We start from the raw sequence: 20,000 nt of genomic DNA on the forward strand, positions 1-20,000 counted from the left end.
TGTGGACCCTCCTCCGTGTCTCAGCTTCAGTTTCCTATTAAAGAATCCTGAAATAAATGGAAAATGGAATTTGCGGAACGGCTTCCGGTGAGGAAGAAGCAAAGAGCCGAGTTCCCCCGGTAACCTCTAACGAGGGAGCAAATAAAAAACACATGTTCCAGGTCTTTTACAAGCAAAAAGGCACTTGTTTTTATGAAAACACCTCTCTGCAGTCCAGACTGAACGCTTAAGTCCCACATTAGGATTCGGCTTTTTTTTTATTCACACGTGAGAGCGAGAAACGTGATTTATTTCATTATTTTTTAAATGTCTTCCTCCAACGTTTCCAGGACGGAGTCTGGCCTCGCTGAGCCGGAGGCGTGTGTCCTGCAAGGCGCTGGGCCGAGGAGACTGCGAGGGCTGGCTGTGGAGAAAGAGAGACGCCAAGGGCTACTTCTCTCAGAAGTGGAAGAAGTACTGGTTCGTCCTGAAGGACAACTGCCTGTACTGGTACATCAACGAGGAGGTGCGTCTGCTTTCCATACGCACCTCCACCTCTAGTGACGCACCTCCACCTCCACCTCTAGTGACGCACCTCCACCTATAGTGACGCACCTCCACCTCTAGTGACGCACCTCCACCTATAGTGACGCACCTCCACCTCTAGTGACGCACCTCCACCTATAGTGACGCACCTCCACCTCTAGTGACGCACCTCCACCTATAGTGACGCACCGTCACCTCCACCTCTAGTGACGCACCTCCACCTCCACCTCTAGTGACGCACCTCCACCTCTAGTGACGCACCTCCACCTCTAGTGACGCACCTCCACCTCCACCTCTAGTGACGCACCTCCACCTCTAGTGACGCACCTCCACCTCTAGTGACGCACCTCCACCTCTAGTGACGCCGACATGTATCTGAAGGCCAAGAGGCAATGACCTCCATATGGGAGCTAAAGCACGCTTTTTAAAATAGTGACACAGACAAAAGAGGAGAAAACATTGTGCAGAAGTCCAACTTTATGATTTAATAATATTACGGCGAGAGGATGAGACTTTGCCTCGGAGTGAGTCGCAAAAAGGAGATTTCGGCTTAGATTTATGTTAATATGAGTATAAGAACTTCATCTTTAGCAAAGGTTAAGGATCATTTTGGTTCAGGCTGAGATATCTCAGCAGCTATATGAATATATATATATAATGGAGTGCAATGAAATCCACAAAGGTTAGAGGATGAATCCGAGTGACCTTGGTGACCTCTGACCTTTTAGCTATTGCCAGCGTGGTTTAACATTTCAGAGTGTAGGTCAACGTTTATATATTCCTTTTCAACCCTTTCTGACCGAATACCTGCAGAACTAACGGCGTTCCCCTCAACGTCGGCCGGGTACTTCCTGTTTTGGGCGCTAATCGGCTAACGTTAGCGTTAGCAGGTTAGCGTGCTTACGTTAGCATTTAGCTCAAAGAGCGGGGAGCGGCTAGTCTGGCTTCGGGCTCTCAGATGTTATTGCAGTTATTAAACCGGCTGTTTGAGGCGTTACTCGTGTAAAAATGACGCGGTACGAAACAAATGCACGTCGTCTCGAAGCGAGTCCTCGTTTGCAACGTTAGCGCGACCCATCGCGGTACAGTAGCCACACTCGTGGGTCTCTTCACATTTCCTCTCTGGCCTTCCCCCCCCCCCCCATCAGCTTCTTACCCCTTCTTCCATTTCTCCTCCGCTTCAGGACGAGAAGGCCGAGGGCTTCGTCAGTCTTCCGGAGTTTAAGATCGACCGGGCCAGCGAATGTCGCAAGAAGTAGTAAGTCCACGATGGAACCGGCATATATATATATATATATATATGTTAATGTATATTTACGTTTAAATGTTCGCCTGTAATAAATGACTCCCTCTGTCTCTCTAGTGCTTTCAAAGCATGTCACCCCAAGGTCAAGAGTTTCTACTTCGCAGCGGACGGAGTGGATGACATGAACAGGTAAACCAGCCTGTGCTCCACCTGAGGGAAGGTCAAAGGGCAAAGCGACGCAGGGGGGGCGGGGCAGCTTCCTGTTTACGACCCCCAAAAGCGATGATGTGTATGAAAAACACAATTTATATATATATATAGCTATTTACTGCAGAACATATTTAGTTAAAGCATCTGAAATTGACCATTTCAAAGTGAATATAATGTGTATTTATTTTTTACTTGAAGTCCTTGAATTACATTTATAATTTAATGTGTTGATGAGTGAAAAAACTCAAACTTCCTAAATTAAAAAACGGGAAATTTTATTTACAGGAAAAAAAGTGACAAATATACAAGAAATAAATTCATTAATCCGCGAGAAAAATTCTAAAATTGCAAATGTGTGACAAAGGAAATGTTTTCAATTTCAGGTCTCAACTCCAATTTTGGACGTTTTTTCTCGGAGTAAACATTTTTTATAATATATATAAACATAACCTCAGCTGTCGTCTCCTGGCTTGATATTTGGTATGACAAATAAGCAAACCATACAATAAACGGGTGTTTTTGCGCTGTGATATCGTAACGTAGTTTATTTGTAGAACACATTTCAAATTAAACCTTTAAAATAAACATAATGCAAAAGAATTAAGGACACTCATCCATAGATGTTCCTCCTGTTTTCTTTCAGATGGCTGAGTCGCCTCAACATGGCCGCCGTGGGCTACGCGGAGCGAGAGAGGATACGCCAGGAGCAAGGTGAGGCCCCGCCCACTGACCCGTGACTCCTCCTCCTCCTCCTCCTCCCGTCGCCTTCAGGTGCCTCTGACCGTCTGTGTGTGTTTCCTGCAGATTACTGGAGTGAGAGTGAACACGAGGAGGACGCCACCTCCAGCCCCAAACAGGACAGTCCCCCACCTCCGTATGATACCTACCCACGGCCTCCATCGGTGAGTCACACACACACACACACACACACACGACTGTGTTACACACTCATATAAAGTACATGCTGTACTCGAAGGCAATGATCACGCTCAGTGCTCCTCCGCAGTCCATTTTAACGGTTAAAGTTATGGCTGATGGAGCCTGCGGGGAGCGGCGGGGCCACATTTAGTGTAATTGATGCTATAATTGGCTCGGGCGCTGCTTCGCTCCACATTAAACGACTCCTTTTCTTTTTAGCCTAAATTAAAAAAAAAAAGAAACCTAAAACAACATCAGCTTTAACAGCGCCGTTTTTAATTCAAATGCACACAGGGGGGAGATAATAACACGTGCACATCCTTGTGATGAAGAGTCTTTGGTGTTCTATTCGATGCCTCTCTCCGCCTGCCAGATGACTGCCTACCTGGAGGGCCGGACCACTCGACTGTCGTCCACGGAGACGTCGCGTTCCCGTTCCTCCCAGGAGGACTTCCTGTGCGGCGAGGCCCCGGCGGTGGCGGCGGCGGCCGCGGAGCCGCAGTACCACCCCGGTCCTCTCGGGGGCGGCGGCGGCGGCACCGCGCACAGCGGGAGGAAGCCGGGGGGCAGCAGCAGCAGCGACGTGCAGTACAGATGCGACGGCGTAGAGGTGCAAGAACATCGAATATTCACGGCACCGACATAGAAAACACGATAATGTTACGGGAGATGGGACATATGACACATATTCAATCATGCAAAACATTACTGACAGCTACTCGTTTGCCCGTGTGTCTTTTTTTTTGGGGTTGGGGGGGCGGTTCCTGCAGTACCGGTCCAGTCCTGCAGGGGGCAGCAGCGAGACGGGGTCTCCGGGCCGCTCTTCCTCGTCTCAGAGACGTTCCTGGCAGGACCTGATTGAGACGCCGCTGACTGAGGCCGGACTGCACTACCTGCAGACCGGACCGCTGGGTAACACCTGGAGGCTTTAAATATGACTTTAAATATGACTTTCAAAATGACCTTCAAAGGGGGACGCCGTTAATCCCTTACCTGAGGGGAAGGTTTCCTTTAAGTCTCCTCTAACCACCCGTAGGAATATATATGTATTTATATACTGCACCAAATATTTATTTAGTTTCAAATGTTAATTTGAGGATAAGCTCCTTGAGATGCACCATAAATATATGGAAATAAAAATACATTTAAACCAAAATAGTATAAATAACAGTAATTGTAATGCATAAAACAGTCCAGTAACAGGAACAAGGAACATCTAGACATCAGAGTAGTCCCAAAAGGACGTAAAACAAATGAACACGCATATTTAATATCTTCAGTTGTTTTCTTTATGACCCTCATAAATTCACTGTTTTTCGTCTCCAGAGGACGCCGTCTTCGCCGAGCCCGGTCCGGGCGGCGGCGTTTCCATGATGGCCGGCGCCGTGTACACGCTCCCCGCGCAGAGGAACGTCCCGTTGCCCGTGGCGATGCAGAGGCTCATCCCCATGGCAACCCAGGGAGGGAAACCCCGCAGCTTCACGCTGCCGCGAGACAGCAACCTGCACACGATGCTGTCGGCCCCACCGAAGGAAGAAACGCAGACGCACAACGGTGAGGGGGAGGGGGCAGGAAATGAGCCACGGCCACTAGAGACGGTATTAATTTTTTAAAATTATTTTAAGGCTTCAAGAGCCAGAAATAAAAAAACGCTCCCGGGCAGACACACTTCCATTAAAAAAAATATACGAGCTAACGAGGCTAACGAGGCTAACGAGGAAGGAGACAAAGTGGCACACTGAGGATGTTATAGCACACGTGTGGTGGTGAGGTGTGTGTGTGTGACACCTGATGGGCGTTAACGTTAACTGTGTGATGATTGTGCCCCCCCCCCCCCTGTGAAGGTGGCAGCGAGGGCGCTTCCCTGGGCGACCTGTTTCGGGCGTGCGAGCAGGGCGGCGTGTGCCCTCTGGGTCGCGGGTCGGACGCCAAAGGTCAGTCCGAGTGCAGGCAGTCGTTCCTCCGGCGGGCCGCCGACCCCCAGCTCAACGAGCGGCTGCACCGCCTCCGCATCCTGACCTCCACGCTGAAGGTCGGTCACGCACACACACACACACACACACACACACACACACACATGTACACAGATCATCACGCACACATTAAAAAAAAATGTAATTAAATGTTCAGTCCTTTTTTTTAGCTGTTTTATAGAACAAACTAAATGTATGTTACATTAAAGGTATGCTCCTTAAGATCTCCCCCCTGGTGGTATCAGCGTGTACTACACGTGTTGTCTCTTAATCTCTCACGGCTCCTTTATGTTTCTATTACCTCCTTTTTTTGCACGTTTCAACATTTTATTTTCCTGCGAATGCGAAACAAAAGCCTTATAAAAACAGCAGGCCGTGATTTTCCAGTTGAAAACCTTTAATTTGAAGCAGCAGGAAGTGTTTGCTTCGCTTTAGCAGCGACTCAATGACGCTGAGCGGTTATCCATGAGATGAGATATATACCTATATATATAGATATATATCTATATAGATATATCTATAGATATATCTATATAGATATATCTATAGATATATATCTATTCAGGAAGGTCTGAAGGATTTTAACTCTAAATTAAACATATTTCACCATTTTGTTGCATTTCTCGCAGGAGGAAATGATGCAATTCGTCCCTTTTCTTGGTTTTTCGGATGCTTTGGATTTGAATGATGTTTTTCACAAACTGAAATCTCGTGTTTTATTATTATTTTTTTCCTCATCCGGCTCAAACTGAAAGTATTTTCTCGACATTCATTCACACACAAATGCCCCGAAAAACCACGTTCACGACCTCCATGTGCATTTGTAGCTTGTAATACACTACCTGTGATATTCTACCTGTGCTGTACACACACACACACACACACGCACACACACACACACACACACACACACACGCTGTCTCTGTCTGCTGTCACTTGTCCCGGTCTGTGTCGGTTCTGGTTCGGTTCTGTGGCTTCGAGCTCTGAGATCAGCGCTAACGTCTCCTGGCCGGGTGTGAATGGCTCTTTTGCTGCGGCTGTTTTTTACATTTTTTATTCCATCTTTGTTGCTTCCTGCTGTGTGCGTGGGCGGGAAGGGTTGCTGAGGTGGTGTGTGTGTGTGTGTGTGTGTGTGTGTGTGTGTGTGTGTGTGTGTGTGTGTGCGAGGGGTTGTGGCTTTGGCTGCACGTGCCTTACATGTTTGTTCCCTGTCCGGCATCTAGGAATACACCACGTTTCATTTTTGGGGGGTATTTTGGATGAACTGTACTCAAACAATGACCTTCAGTAGACACCAATGTCATCCACGTGGACCCCAGCAGAACCAGAACTGTGTCTAGTCCTTTAGACCTGCATTCTCTCTCCTGACCACCAGGGGGCGACTCCTCTGGTTGTATAGAAGTCTATGCGTCATGTGTTAAAGCTGCATTCTCTCTACTGACCACCAGGGGGCGACTCCTCTGGTTGTATATAAGTCTATGCTTCATGTGTTAAAGCTGCATTCTCTCTACTGACCATCAGGGGGCGACTCCTCTGGTTGTATAGAAGTCTATGCTTCATGTGTTAAAGCTGCATTCTCTCTCCTGACCACCAGGGGGCGACTCCTCTGGTTGTATAGAAGTCTATGCTTCATGTGTTAAAGCTGCATTCTCTCTACTGACCACCAGGGGGCGACTCCTCTGGTTGTATAGAAGTCTATGCTTCATGTGTTAAAGCTGCATTCTCTCTCCTGACCACCAGGGGGCGACTCCTCTGGTTGTATAGAAGTCTATGCTTCATGTGTTAAAGCTGCATTCTCTCTACTGACCAGCAGGGGGTGACTCCTCTGGTTGTATAGAAGTCTATGCTTCATGTGTTAAAGCTGCATTCTCTCTCCTGACCACCAGGGGGCGACTCCTCTGGTTGTATAGAAGTCTATATAAATGACTCTACTGTCTTCTTCAATACAACGTGATGTTCATTTAGTAAATTATGGTAATTTAGAGTCAAACAGACCATAAAGCAGGGTGTGCTTTAGGGGCGGAGCTACCACGGCGAGTTGTTCGTGTTTTTGTCTCAACGAAACTTGATTGCAAAGTCTTGGATTCTTGAAAATGACCCTAAAATTGCGAACTGTGAACACTGTAGTACACAAACCGATGGTCGTCGGCACGGCGACCACTGGTCCAGCGTGACTTTTGAATACGTCCGCTCTGCCTCGACGTGATTGGTCGACGCCTTCAAAAAAAAGCAGCTCAACATGCGGCTGAAATAATTAGCCAATCAATCGGTTCGTCCATTGACAGAATAAAGCACGAATAAACGATTACTCGTTATGGAAATGAAGGCGTCCGATTGGCTGTAGAAGTAAAACAAGGACAAACGGACCCTCCCCCAGAGCTCAGTGTGTCCACGTTGTGTGTGTGTTTTTGGCTTCACGTGTGTCTGCGTTTTAAAACCTTTTAGCGGTCTAAAATTACACGTCTAAAAAAGTCCCTCCTGTGTTTCTGCATCCCCCCCTATAGGACAGGGAGGGGGAGCTAGCGCTGATTGACAGGCTGCTGGCCAATCCCCAGCTGTCGTCGGCAGACTTCCGGGAGTGGAAAAGAGCCTATCGGGAGCTGTTCTCTCAGGAGCCAGACTCCACCGCGGAGTCAGACCCCGGCCCGCCCCTCACCCCCTCGCTCTCTCACACGCACTCCTACATCGAGACCCACGTGTGACGACACACACACACACACACACACACACACACACACACACACACACACACACACATAACACACACTCATGCTTTCCGGATGGGAGTTGAACAAACGGCAGTTTTTTTTCTGACGCGACTTTTAGGGACGGCGTGGCTCCACGTCCCGACACAACTTACACATCTACGAGCTGATTGGTTCTGCCACTCCGGATGATTAACCGAACCCCTCTCTTGTACTTGCTTTGGACGACTTTCACGAGTCCGCTCCCTCCCGACGAGGACGAGGACCGTCCACGAGTCGCATCTTCATCGCGCGCCTCGACCCGCTCGTTGTGCCACGTCTATACCGACCGCTGTGTCTCATACACGTACGTTGTGTCCTGTCACGCCTTATACAAGATGGTATCTTCTGTACAGTGAGCGTTACAGCGGAGGACAGCTAGCACACTCGGGTTTGTAGTTCGGGAGACTTTATTTGGTTCTGGTTTTGGTGGCGTCCTGGACTGTGCTGGGCTGGACCTGAATCGTGCACGCTCTGGAATAAGACGCCTTTTTGAATGGAAAAGTCCACCTTAAAAGTGGGTTCTGTTCTCGTGATGTCACTTCACTGCCGGTGTCTCCCCTCTTGACGTCAATCAGCTGCCTCTATCGGAGCTCATTAATATCGATTTGAGAACCTAAATGTTTCCTTTATATCTTAAAATGCACGACGCCTTTTATTATTGTTTTATGCAAAGAACACTCTCATGTTCAAACAAAGCCTTTTTATATCTGCATAGAGATACCGTAATGTCTTCTGATTGCGTTGCCCAATCTCGCGGCTCGGTCACATTTATTGTAAGTGCCCATATGTACATTTAAAGAGTTCATCTAGTCCATAACGGCCACGAAGAAATACATATTTTTTAAACAAGAAGGACACCTCCGCCAAGGTTGTTTTCCACAGGTGAAAGATAATCTTCGTGACTCGGATGTGCTCCACTTTTTAATGCACCGCGTCCCATCTGACAACAAGTTTAAAGACAATCAATCCGGTAGTTTTATTGTTATCCCGATAAAACAACCGGAACCTCACCTCGAGGTATCGAGGAGGGCGCAGAGTTCAGATGTCAATGAAAGTGACTCCAAACCTTTATCGTGGGTTCCTCCGTGGTCCTCGTTACACCTTTTCCACCAGGTTTCACAAACATAGGTCCAGTAGTTTTTCCCCGTAATCCTGTAAACAAACAAACAAACAAATGAACAGGAAACACAACCTTTTTGGCAAAATGTAAATGTACTCATGCATGCAACTAAATGCATTGTTTGTACCAATACATCCCAACCTGCTGTAACAGAGGTCTCTTCAGGGTGAGGAGCCCCTCTCCCCTTTGGTTTTGAATTGTTTTTTAAATCTCATTCTGGTGTTTTTTTTTTTTTTAAAGAAATGAATACCTAGATATTTCCTTCTGAACCTGTTTTAAATCTGTCTTTTTGATTTTTCCCGAGGCTTTTGAAGGCTTTGAACACCCACACCGACGTGTTCAGTTAATCTGGTGGATTAGACGTCTTCTCAGTGTGGGCGGGACTGTGATTGATTGACATCTTCCTGCGATTGCCGTTGCACCTGTCAGGGCGGGACAACTTAAAACCTTCGTCATTCTTATTGGTAGATGGAGATTTTGTGAGCTTGTGGATTCCCATCCAACCTACACGGAGGTCTAATCTACTGAGAACACCTGAGTGGGCGTTCAGAGGTTTAGCGCTTGAAAATAAATCTCTAATTCAAGTAATGAGCAGGGAAAAAAACGTATATTATATATTATATATATCAAACGGTGTACAAGTATCTCAGAGTGGCTTTTTCCTCCCAGACTGCTTCCTGCATGAAACTCAGAGAATACGAAGGAAGCGTCTGCAGAGGAATTGAAATATATTGAAAAACATCTATTAGTTTGTTATTTGTACGCCGCTGCCAAATGGCTTTAATACAAAACTATGAAAGCAATCGTGCACACGGATACACAAAAAGACCTGCGCGCGCACACACGGCAATAAACACACACAACACACAGTTCGAATGCTCTTTCTACGCTGCTGCCCGTGGTTGGTTGTAGTGGCATGTGCCTGTATTCTAGATAACACACAATATTACGTTTTCTGTTGTTGTTTGAAGTCTCTAGATCTCTCTTTCACACACTGAGTGTCTTGGATAATGTTCTCTAATTCTATCAGCTTTTTCTTTTTCAATAAGGGGCACAGTCGATTGTTTAAATGTCCAATCTGTAACACGATGGTTTAAAATGATAAGTATTTATTTAGCGTTCTACGTGTCGCTGTCGGGAGGATAAAGAGTGGATGAATAAAGTGTGTTCATTTGGAATTGAGGTGTTGTTTACTCACTAATAAACATGTCTGCTGAGAGAGAGAGAGAGAGAGAGAGAGAGAGAGAGAGAGAGAGAGATCTCTCTTTCCCAATTGACCGATTCTATTCCTCGCCACCTTTTTTCCCTCAACGCCGCTGAGCTGGAGAGCAAAGAACGACTCTTCCTCGGTTTCACTCGACGTCCTGTTGCTAGGCAACCGCCACCGGCCGAGTTCCCATCCTCGTATATATATTTCAATGGACGTATCGCAATTAAGAGAAAATTGCGGGGAGGAGGAGGAGGTTGTTTCGACGCGACCGGTTGTCGTTGCCGTCCGACGTGAAAAACGTGCACCGTTACGACGTGAAATTAAATAACTAAAATATTAGATTTTAAACTCGTGGCGGAATATTTATTCTTTTTTTAAAAAATGCGCATACAATTTTTTGGCCAACTTATTCCCATCGAGGAGTTAGCGTCAACTGTAACATAATAATAATCTACTTTTTTTTTAAATTATTCACATTATTTAAATAGAGATAAAGTAAAGAGACTCTGAGCTAATTCATGTTTTTAATTGATCAGATTGTCTTATTTCATGACGATAACCAATTGGAATGCTTAATAGATGCTGCAAAAAAGAAAACAAGGTGTAACAACACACTTAATTAATTTTGAATCCAGTAAAACATGTTGAGTAAATAATGAATTATGTATGCAGGGTTCAATGGAAGTGTATGAATAATAAACTCCAGCAGCTATTACACCACAAATCACGGGTGTGATCTCCTCCAAATACCTTTTATACGTTGCTCCTTTTAACCCACTTTTCCATTTGTCCGTGCAGATAGAAAACAAGAAAACGAGACCGTAGAAAAAAGGGCCCGCTCGATGTCCTCGGGTTCGCTTTATAAGAAAAGATAAATTATTCATCGCTTGTAAATAGACAGGAATGTCACATGCGTCAAACTTTTATCGTCCATAAAATGTTCAGCTCAGCTTTCACGTCTGTTATATTATATTGTATTAATATGTCCTCCTCCACCTTCACCTTATCTCCTTCTCGTCTGGTCCCTCTTGATAGCCTCCTCCTCCTCCTCCGGCTCAACCTCCTCCCCAAAACACATTTGTTAAAGACTAAACCTCCTTTGCTTGAATATGTCACTTCTCACTAGCGGTTGCTAGTTATTAGCTCTTTATTAATGTATCCGCTAAATACTTAAAAGTATAGATGATAAAAATGACAAAGCCAAAGAAACAAATGCCCCCTTTGAACCTTTTCTGTCTTGACATGTTTTTTCTTCTTTTTGAGTTAATCATTGTACCTTTTAGGATCTATGTTTATTTACCTCCTTCCAGGAGTTCATGAGTAGATCTCTAGCTCTCTATGCGCTAACTAGAAGCAAAATATGGTTAGCTTAGCTCAGTAGCAAGCTGGAAACGGGGAAACAGCCTCTCATTCTCACTAATAAACATGTTTGTTTAATGGGAAGTCACATTCATGCTAAGCGCATCTATTCACATTCATGCTAAGCGCTAATGATCCAGGAGTTCATGAGTACATCTCTAGCACTCTATGTGTTAGCTATAAGCAAAATATGGTTAGCTTAGCTCAGTAGAAAGCTGGAAACGGGGAAACAGCCTCTCAGGCTCACTAATAAACACATTTGTTTAATCCGTATTAAAAAAAGACACGTTCTGGTTTTATGGGAGGTCACATTTATGCTAAGCGCTAACCATCTCCTGGTTCTAGCACCGCATTTAGACATGAGATGTGGTGAAGATCTCCTCATCTAACTCTGACAAGAAAGAGAACGTTTTAAATCCTTAAAAGTCAAACTCGTTGATGTAGTGAAAGAGTAGCTTAGCGACTTGCTAGCCTAGCGCTGACGAAAGGTAACAAATCCGCTTAGAAACAACTCTGAAGCTCAAAACACAATCTTGTTTAATCAAAAGGTTTTACAAAAGGTTATGTACTTAAAGCTAAATCCTAGTTTAGCTTCATATTTAACATACAGATTTGACAGTGAGATCAATCTTTCCATCTCACACACTGCGTAAAAAATAGGAAAATACGTTTATATCCCCAAAAACAACTTCTATAAGATGTGGAAGAGCAGCTTAGCTTATAGGTCCAGGACGTTGAAGACGGGAAAACAGCTCGGACACAGGTCACACAATCTGCACTGTAAAACTCATGGTATATGTAATTTGTGTAAACCAAAGTGTTGAAATCCTGCTAAGCTAATGATGCTAAGCTAACTGTTTTCTGGTTTTAGCTCGTTATAAGAGTGACATCAATCTCATTCTCTAATTCATAGTGAGAAAGAATTCACATTTCCCAAAAGATCAAACTGTTTCTGTAAGTAGTAATTGAGTAAGTTACGAAAAATGTTACTACTTTTCTAAATATCCTGTGATAGGACTAGAACCTGAGTACTTTTAGTGCCTCATGTATGTTCTCACGTGTGCTCAGTAGCACCTCAAAGTCAAATAGTTATTGTCATTAAGAGCACGTTCAGTCTGGAAGAGGCAGCGGTGTGCACTCAGTCCCAGTGAGAGGTCCGGGGAGCTGGCAGATCTCTCTCCAGCGATCCGCCTTGGTGTCGTACTCCATCACACTCCTCACTGTCACCTCCCGCCCGTCGCTCCACCTCCTCCCGCCGAACACCAGCAGATTCCCAGACGCCGTCGCCGCCATCCCGTAGTTGAAGGAGCCGGCGAGAAGCGGCCGGAGGCGGGTCCAGTGGTCCGACCGCGGGTCGTACCGTTCGATGTCGCAGAAGGGCTCGTGCATTCCCAAGAGGGCGTAGAGGAACCCGTGGGCCGCCGCCAGCCGGTGGCCGAACCTGCCGATGGCCATGGACGCCCGCTTCTCCCAAACTCTGCCTTTGAGGTCCCAGAACAGGACTTCCCTGCTGCTCTCTCTGCGGGCGTCACGGTCGTCGCCGCGGACGTCGCCCCGGTCGTCGCCGCGGTCGTCGCCCCGGTCGTCGCCCCGGTCGCCCGAACGTCCGCCGGACACGTAGATGCCGTCGTCGAGCGCGGCAGAGGCGTGGCCGTGAAGGGGGCGGGGCATCTTCGCCCCTCTCCGCCACGCTCCCGTGGCCACGTCGTAAAACTCGACGGACGCTACGGATGCGTGCGCGTCGGCGTCCGGTCGCGGGCGTCGTCCCCCGATGGCGTAAATGACGTCCTCCGCCACGCAGCAGGCGAACTGCTCCCGCCTCTCCAGCATGGACGCCATCGCCTCCCAGTGGTCGAAGCGGGGGTCGTAGCGCCACACCTGCTTGGATGTTGCCCCGGCGACGGACTTTTTCCCCTCCTCGCCTCCCTCGTTCACTTCCTCTCCGCCGATCACGAAGAGGAAACCTCCCGCCGAGCACACGCGGTGATGTCTCAGTCGCAGCGGGACGCCGGAGCTCAGAGGCGAAAACTTCCTGCTTCTAGGGTCGAACGCCAGCATCTGCCGCTCCGGCCAATCAGGGCTGGATCCTCCACCCACGAGCAGCACGCGATCGGGCGACGCCCTGAGGGTCGACTGTTTGCTCTGTCTGATTGGCTGAGCCGAACCCAACCTGTGGTACTCCAGCGCCCGAGTCAGCTGGCTTCTGATGAGAGGTGTGGCCATGGCTGTGTGGGCGGAGCTAAGATCGGCAAGGTCAGAGGGGGCGACCAATCCGAAGCGCAGACGACTCAGCAGGAGGTTTGATTTCAGCAGCGGGAGGGGCCCATTCTCATCCAGCCAATCCAGAGCCAGCTTTACGAGCTCCACCTCCTTGACGCCGGGTATCTCGTCCGCGTCGAGCGCCGCCATCAGCGATTGGATGTTCAGCCTGAGAAGGTCGTCCCTGCTCTCCTGCAGCAACGTCCCCATCTCCATAGCGACGGTTTGATTGGCAGCTTCAAGGGCATCTGAGAGGGCGTGACGCTCGGCCAGGTTAGCGTAGCGACAGCAATCGTCCGCGTTCAAACCGTCAGTCATGAAGCGCTCGCATATCGACACGGCCGTCTCCACCTGCAGGTACCTGGCTGCCTCCAAGACGGCGGGAAGTGTCGGCGAGGATACGCTGAGCCACCCGGAATACAGGAAGTTCAAAATGGCGTCTAAACCCTCAGGCGTTATCGCCGGGAGGCTAACGGAGCCCGCTAATCTCTCCGCGGTAGTCTCTCCAAACAGAGCCCAAAAATACTCGCTTGAGCTGGTCAAAAGGGCGCGATGGCAAGGGAAAGACACGCCGCCGGCCTCCAGGACCACGTCGCACATGTTCCCCCCAGAGCGCAGGCGCTGGAAGCCGGAGAGGAGTCCGGTTCTGTGGGAGGAACTGTAGAGGAGGGAGTAGCCATCCATCCAGAAGATAAGAGGCGAGAGCGGACAAGAGATTGAAGAGGAGCCGTCGGAAAGGAGGATTAATTTGACGAGAGAAAGCTTTAAGTCAGGAATCGGCGGCGAGAGGAGCGAACAGAAGAGTCGAGAGGGAAGGAGGGCAAAGTGGAGGTCCCTCCATCAGTGTTTGTTGTCCTGCTCTGTCTGCATGTGACACCACGATAGGAAGGATACCAACACCCCCTCACAACCACGCACACAATCCAAAGCCCCCCCCCCCCCCCGGCCCCCTGTTGTTGGCCCTCAAACTTGTTCCATCCCAAAGCCTCTGCTGGCTTTGTGTTCGTCCGATGCCCTTTTCCTCGCTGCGTCCGGGAGGGGGTATCGCCCTCGAACACACGCACCCAAACATGCACGCCGACCGGGCAAGTGAGCAGATACACACACACACACACACACACGCACACACACACACATGCACACACACACGCACAGAGGGACAGCCTGGCGGGGTTTTAGCGGGTTAACCCCGGCGGATGAACTGGTTAGTAAATACAGCTGCTCGCAGTCGCCTATCCGCGCCCTGATCGCCATGGCGACGGCAACGGAAAAAAACACGGACACGGCAAAAAAAAACCCAAAAAAAACAACAGAGGAAGTTTTTTTTGGCCGAAAGCCGTCAAAAGATTTGTTTCGAGAGCGGCGCGCGCGCGTTGGCACGCGGTCTCGGGAGTAAGCCGCGACCTTCCGGGAAGGCATTTGACCTCGTTGTGACACGTGCGCGGCGATGACATCGTGCAGATTGATGTCATCTTTTTATTTTTATGCAGACGGAGACAAGGGGAGGCGGGTGAGGGGGGGTGATAACGGACACCCGGCTACTGGCGGTCCGGCGTGTTTTACAGCCGTCTGATTGATTCTGCCTCTCCGAGTACGCAGACAAGTTCTCCGCATCGTGCAGGTCGGAGTAGAGGCCTCCGAGAACACGCTCACGCTCACCGGCTGGTGTGTTAAAGAACGAGGGGAAAAGAAACTGGACTTTTACCTCCATCTTTCCCTCACAACGGCCGGTCCTCTCGTGTTGAAACTCCAGCAGCGCTTCTCTTCCCCCGCCGTGACCTGATGGAGGCTAAACTTAGCTACAGCTGCTCTGTGTGTGTCCGTCTGTGTGCGACATGTGATGATATCTGCTGTAATGGGGTGCGTGTGCGTGCGTGTGTGCGTGTGTGCGTGTGTGTGTGTGCGTACTCCGTCAATGCAGCATTCCTTCTTGAAACAGTTGGATTTGGAGGATTAAAATGACTCACACAGAGACGCCCGTGACTCACACCTGAAACCCACTGATACCCATTACACGTGTACACGATACACATGCACACGATACACATGCACACGATACACGTGCACACGATAGAAGAATATTACAGTTGGAAATATCGGGGCTCTTTTTTTTTTTTTACCACATCCTCCATCACCGAAAACATTAAGTTTTTAAATTGGATTTTGAGTTTCAGGTTATTTAATTTTGCCTGAATGCATCTTTTTTTTAATGTTTTTTTACCAGTGCATGTGTTATGTGACACCCTGTTTGACACCCTGTGACACCCTGAAGAATAAAGAAAGTCTCTGCCACCAAATAATCAGTAAATAATCAATAAAAATCAAGTATTGAAGTAAATGAAATACATTGTAGCCAGTAATGAACAGAACAGTTGGGATTGTCAGAACCATTTTGTTTTATTGTGACATTCTACTGAAGATTATCAGTTTCTGGGAATCATATCAATAAAACAAGTAAAAGGTCGTATTCCCGCTTCCCAAAAAAAATTAAAAATAAAAAGTCGTACAATTGAACCTAAACGCGTTGTCTCAAATCGTTACAGCGTCTAGAAATGAATAATTTAATAGAAAGTATAAATCAGTGCTGAATAGACACTATGGAAATAAAGGGCGATCCCTTCGATGCATAACAAGTGTCCTTCAAAACTTCAGACTTCAAAACACCCAAAAAACTACAAAACAATTCAAAGTGAGTCGTCGTCACTTCTTCTTCTCCTGGAAACAGCTTTTAAATGGATGCCTGCGTCTTGGTTAACCGCTGGACGAAGAAAGATAATCTTCGTTGGGGGTCACGTGTGTGTGTGTGTGTGGGGGGGTCATGTGTGTGTGTGGGGGGGGGGGGGGTCACAGTGGGGGGGGGGGGGGGGGGGGGGGGGGGGGGGGGGGGGGGGGGCCAGCTCGCAGACTGCTTTAAATCTTCGGTGGCGACTCTGTGTGTGAAGATTGTCGGCCTTGCTCTCCGCCCCCGGCTGGGGGTCCTGAAGGAAAGAGATAAAGATAAAGACACAAATAAAATCCTTTTGCTTTTTTAGCTCAGTGGGTTACAAAAATATCATTTTCATAGGTTCAAAATGTAGCGTAATAGTAAAACATCCACTTGAGCTGACGGACGACAACCCGGCTGCAACTTTGGAAAAACAGACTTCCCGAAGATAAAGCACAATGCCAATATTTAACATGATATATCTTTAATATTTGTTGTTGTTGTGTTTGTTTTGCAGTTGTAAGAGTAAAGCTCCTCTGTCGCGTCTGGCGTCTATTAAAAGCACAAATCAGGCCTGTGTTGTTTTTATATATAGTATATTATCACTTTAAGTACACTGGACGTGCTCGGGGATACCAAACACACACACACACACACGCACGCACACACACACACACACATCCTCGACCCAAACAAAGACCCACAGCCCACAGTGACCCCTGGTGGCCAGCGCTAACCACTGCAAGTCATTATTGTGGAGCATCACTGATCCAGGATCTGTGACAACGACATAATGTCTAATAGCTTAATGTTATATGACATAATGACATAATGTCTAATAGCTTAATGTTATATGACATAATGACATAATGTCTAATAGCTTAATGTCTTGTTATGCTGCTTTTTTGATTCATTCACTATTCATGTCCACATTTGTCTACATGTGTCTACATGTGTCTACATGTGTCCATATGTGTCTACATGTGTCTACATGTGTCCATATGTGTCTACATGTGTCTACATGTGTCCATATGTGTCTACATGTGTCCATATGTGTCTACATGTGTCTACATGTGTCCATATGTGTCTACATGTGTCTACATGTGCCCATATGTGTCTACATGTGTCCATATGTGTCTACATGTGTCCATATGTGTCTACATGTGTCTACATGTGTCCATATGTGTCTACATGTGTCTACATGTGTCCATATGTGTCTACATGTGTCTACATGTGCCCATATGTGTCTACATGTGTCCATATGTGTCTACATGTGTCCATATGTGTCTACATGTGTCTACATGTGTCCATATGTGTCTACATGTGTCTACATGTGTCCATATGTGTCTACATGTGTCTACATGTGTCCATATGTGTCTACATGTGTCTACATGTGTCCATATGTGTCTACATGTGTCTACATGTGTCCATATGTGTCTACATGTGTCTACATGTGTCCATATGTGTCTACATGTGTCCATATGTGTCTACATGTGTCCATATGTGTCCATATGTGTCTACATGTGTCCATATGTGTCCATATGTAGACACATATGGACACATATGGACACATGTAGACACATATGGACACATATGTCTACATGTGTCCATATGTGTCCATATGTGTCTACATATGGACACATATGTCTACATGTGTCCATATGTGTCTACATGTGTCCATATGTGTCTACATGTGTCCATATGTGTCCATATGTGTCTACATGTGTCTACGTGTGTCCATATGTGTCTACGTGTTTCCACATGTGTCCATATGTGTCTACATGTGTCTACATGTGTCTACATGTGTCCATATGTGTCTACATGTGTCCATATGTGTCTACATGTGTCCATATGTGTCCATATGTGTCTATGTGTTTCCACATGTGTCCATATGTGTCTACATGTGTCTACATGTGTCCATATGTGTCTACATGTGTCCATATGTGTCTACGTGTTTCCATATGTGTCTACATGTGTCTACATGTGTCCATATGTGTCTACATGTGTCCATATGTGTCTACGTGTTTCCATATGTGTCTACATGTGTCTACATGTGTCTACATGTGTCCATATGTGTCTACATGTGTCCATATGTGTCTACATGTGTCTACATGTGTCCATATGTGTCTACATGTGTCCAGCTAGTCTTGTGGTGCGGTCGCAACAACCTAGAGCTGAACACGCTTAAAACCGTGGAGATGACAGTGGACTTTAGGAGAAGCCCCCCAGCACTGCCCCCCCTCATCATACACAACACTACTGTGTTGGCTGTGGAATCCTTCAGGTTTCTGGGATCCACAATCTCCCGGAATCTGAAGTGGGAACCCAACATCAACACCATCATCAAGAAGGCCCAGCAGAGGCTGTACTTCCTGCGCCAGCTTAGGACCTCAATCACTGTCTGGTTTGGATCGGCCACCAAACTGGACAAGAACAGACTCCAACGGACAGTCAGGTCTGCAGTAAAGATCATCGGTGCCAACCTGCCCACCATCCAAGACCTGTACACCTCCAGAGTCAGGAAACGGGCAGGACAAATCACTGCAGACCCCTCACACCCCGGACCCAAACTATTCAAACTCCTCCCCTCTGGTAGACGCTACAGATCACTGTTAGCCAAAACCTCCAGACTCAAAAACAGTTTCTTCCCCCTCGCCGTCTCACTACTGAACAAATAACACCACTGTAGCATATATATACATATATATATTTATATTTATATACTTTAAATCCCTGCCCTTCTCGCACTCTCCACTTCTTCTTGCACTACTGCTGTGCAACATTCCACAGCCACTGTATATAGCCATTCCACCTGTACATACTCTTAAACTCCTTAGTCCATTGCACTGTTTGTTTGTATTGTATTGTATTGTATATTGTGTTGTATATTTGTATTACGTTGTATATTTGTATACTGTATTGTATTGTATTGTGTTGTATATTTGTATTAAGTTGTATATTTGTATACTGTATTGTATTGTATTGTGTATTGTATTGTGTTGTATATTTTGTGTAAGCACACTGAGAGTCACCTTACCAAGTCAAATTCCTTGTTTGTGCAAACTTACTTGGCCAATTAAACCTGATTCTGATTCTGATTCTGATTCTGATATGTGTCTACGTGTTTCCACATGTGTCCATATGTGTCTAAATGTGTCCATATGTGTCTACATGTGTCTACATGTGTCTACATGTGTCCATATGTGTCCACATGTGTCTACATGTGTCCATATGTGTCTACATGTGTCCATATGTGTCTACGTGTTTCCACATGTGTCCATATGTGTCTACATGTGTCCATATGTGTCTACATGTGTCCATATGTGTCTATGTGTTTCCACATGTGTCCATATGTGTCTACATGTGTCCATATGTGTCCATATCTGTCCACATGTGTCTACATGTGTCCATATGTGTCTATGTGTTTCCACATGTGTCCATATGTGTCCACATGTGTCTACATGTGTCCATATGTGTCTACATGTGTCCATATGTGTCTAAATGTGTCCATATGTGTCTACATGTGTCTACATGTGTCTACATGTGTCCATATGTGTCCACATGTGTCTACATGTGTCCATATGTGTCTACATGTGTCCATATGTGTCTACGTGTTTCCACATGTGTCCATATGTGTCTACATGTGTCCATATGTGTCTACGTGTTTCCACATGTGTCCATATGTGTCTACATGTGTCTACATGTGTCTACATGTGTCCATATGTGTCC

General features: G+C 46.8%; 3 protein-coding genes across 4 annotated transcripts in view; 1 reads left to right on the forward strand and 2 right to left on the reverse strand.

Annotated features, from left to right (window-relative positions):
- Nucleotides 1-7,574, forward strand: part of cnksr2a (connector enhancer of kinase suppressor of Ras 2a) — a 32,110-nt gene extending 24,536 nt beyond the window's left edge. Inside the window, exons 15-24 of the mRNA XM_034560249.1 lie at nucleotides 330-505; nucleotides 1,710-1,783; nucleotides 1,889-1,960; nucleotides 2,625-2,692; nucleotides 2,786-2,883; nucleotides 3,273-3,509; nucleotides 3,670-3,811; nucleotides 4,226-4,453; nucleotides 4,744-4,931; nucleotides 7,377-7,574. Coding sequence (XP_034416140.1) covers nucleotides 330-505; nucleotides 1,710-1,783; nucleotides 1,889-1,960; nucleotides 2,625-2,692; nucleotides 2,786-2,883; nucleotides 3,273-3,509; nucleotides 3,670-3,811; nucleotides 4,226-4,453; nucleotides 4,744-4,931; nucleotides 7,377-7,574 — 1,481 coding nt within the window. The remainder of the gene's footprint in view (nucleotides 1-329; nucleotides 506-1,709; nucleotides 1,784-1,888; nucleotides 1,961-2,624; nucleotides 2,693-2,785; nucleotides 2,884-3,272; nucleotides 3,510-3,669; nucleotides 3,812-4,225; nucleotides 4,454-4,743; nucleotides 4,932-7,376) is intronic.
- Nucleotides 7,575-12,418: 4,844 nt separating this feature from the next.
- Nucleotides 12,419-14,251, reverse strand: LOC117749853 (kelch-like protein 34). Its single transcript, XM_034560663.1, has one exon. The coding sequence runs from the start codon at nucleotides 14,249-14,251 to the stop codon at nucleotides 12,419-12,421; it is 1,833 nt and encodes a 610-aa protein (XP_034416554.1).
- Nucleotides 14,252-16,467: 2,216 nt separating this feature from the next.
- smpx (small muscle protein X-linked) overlaps nucleotides 16,468-20,000 on the reverse strand; it is a 12,279-nt gene continuing 8,746 nt past the window's right edge. For both annotated transcript variants that reach the window (XM_034560426.1, XM_034560425.1), the window contains exon 5: nucleotides 16,468-16,545. The gene's annotated coding sequence lies outside the window, so the exon portion shown is untranslated. The remainder of the gene's footprint in view (nucleotides 16,546-20,000) is intronic.

The sequence above is a fragment of the Cyclopterus lumpus genome, chromosome 20, assembly GCF_009769545.1.
Source record: "Cyclopterus lumpus isolate fCycLum1 chromosome 20, fCycLum1.pri, whole genome shotgun sequence".
NCBI classification, from domain to species: domain Eukaryota; kingdom Metazoa; phylum Chordata; class Actinopteri; order Perciformes; family Cyclopteridae; genus Cyclopterus; species Cyclopterus lumpus.

Coding starts and splice junctions, on each gene's coding strand:
- LOC117749853 (XM_034560663.1), bottom strand. CDS start 14,251: ATGGATGGCTACTCCCTCCTCTACAGTTCCTCCCACAGAACCGGACTC.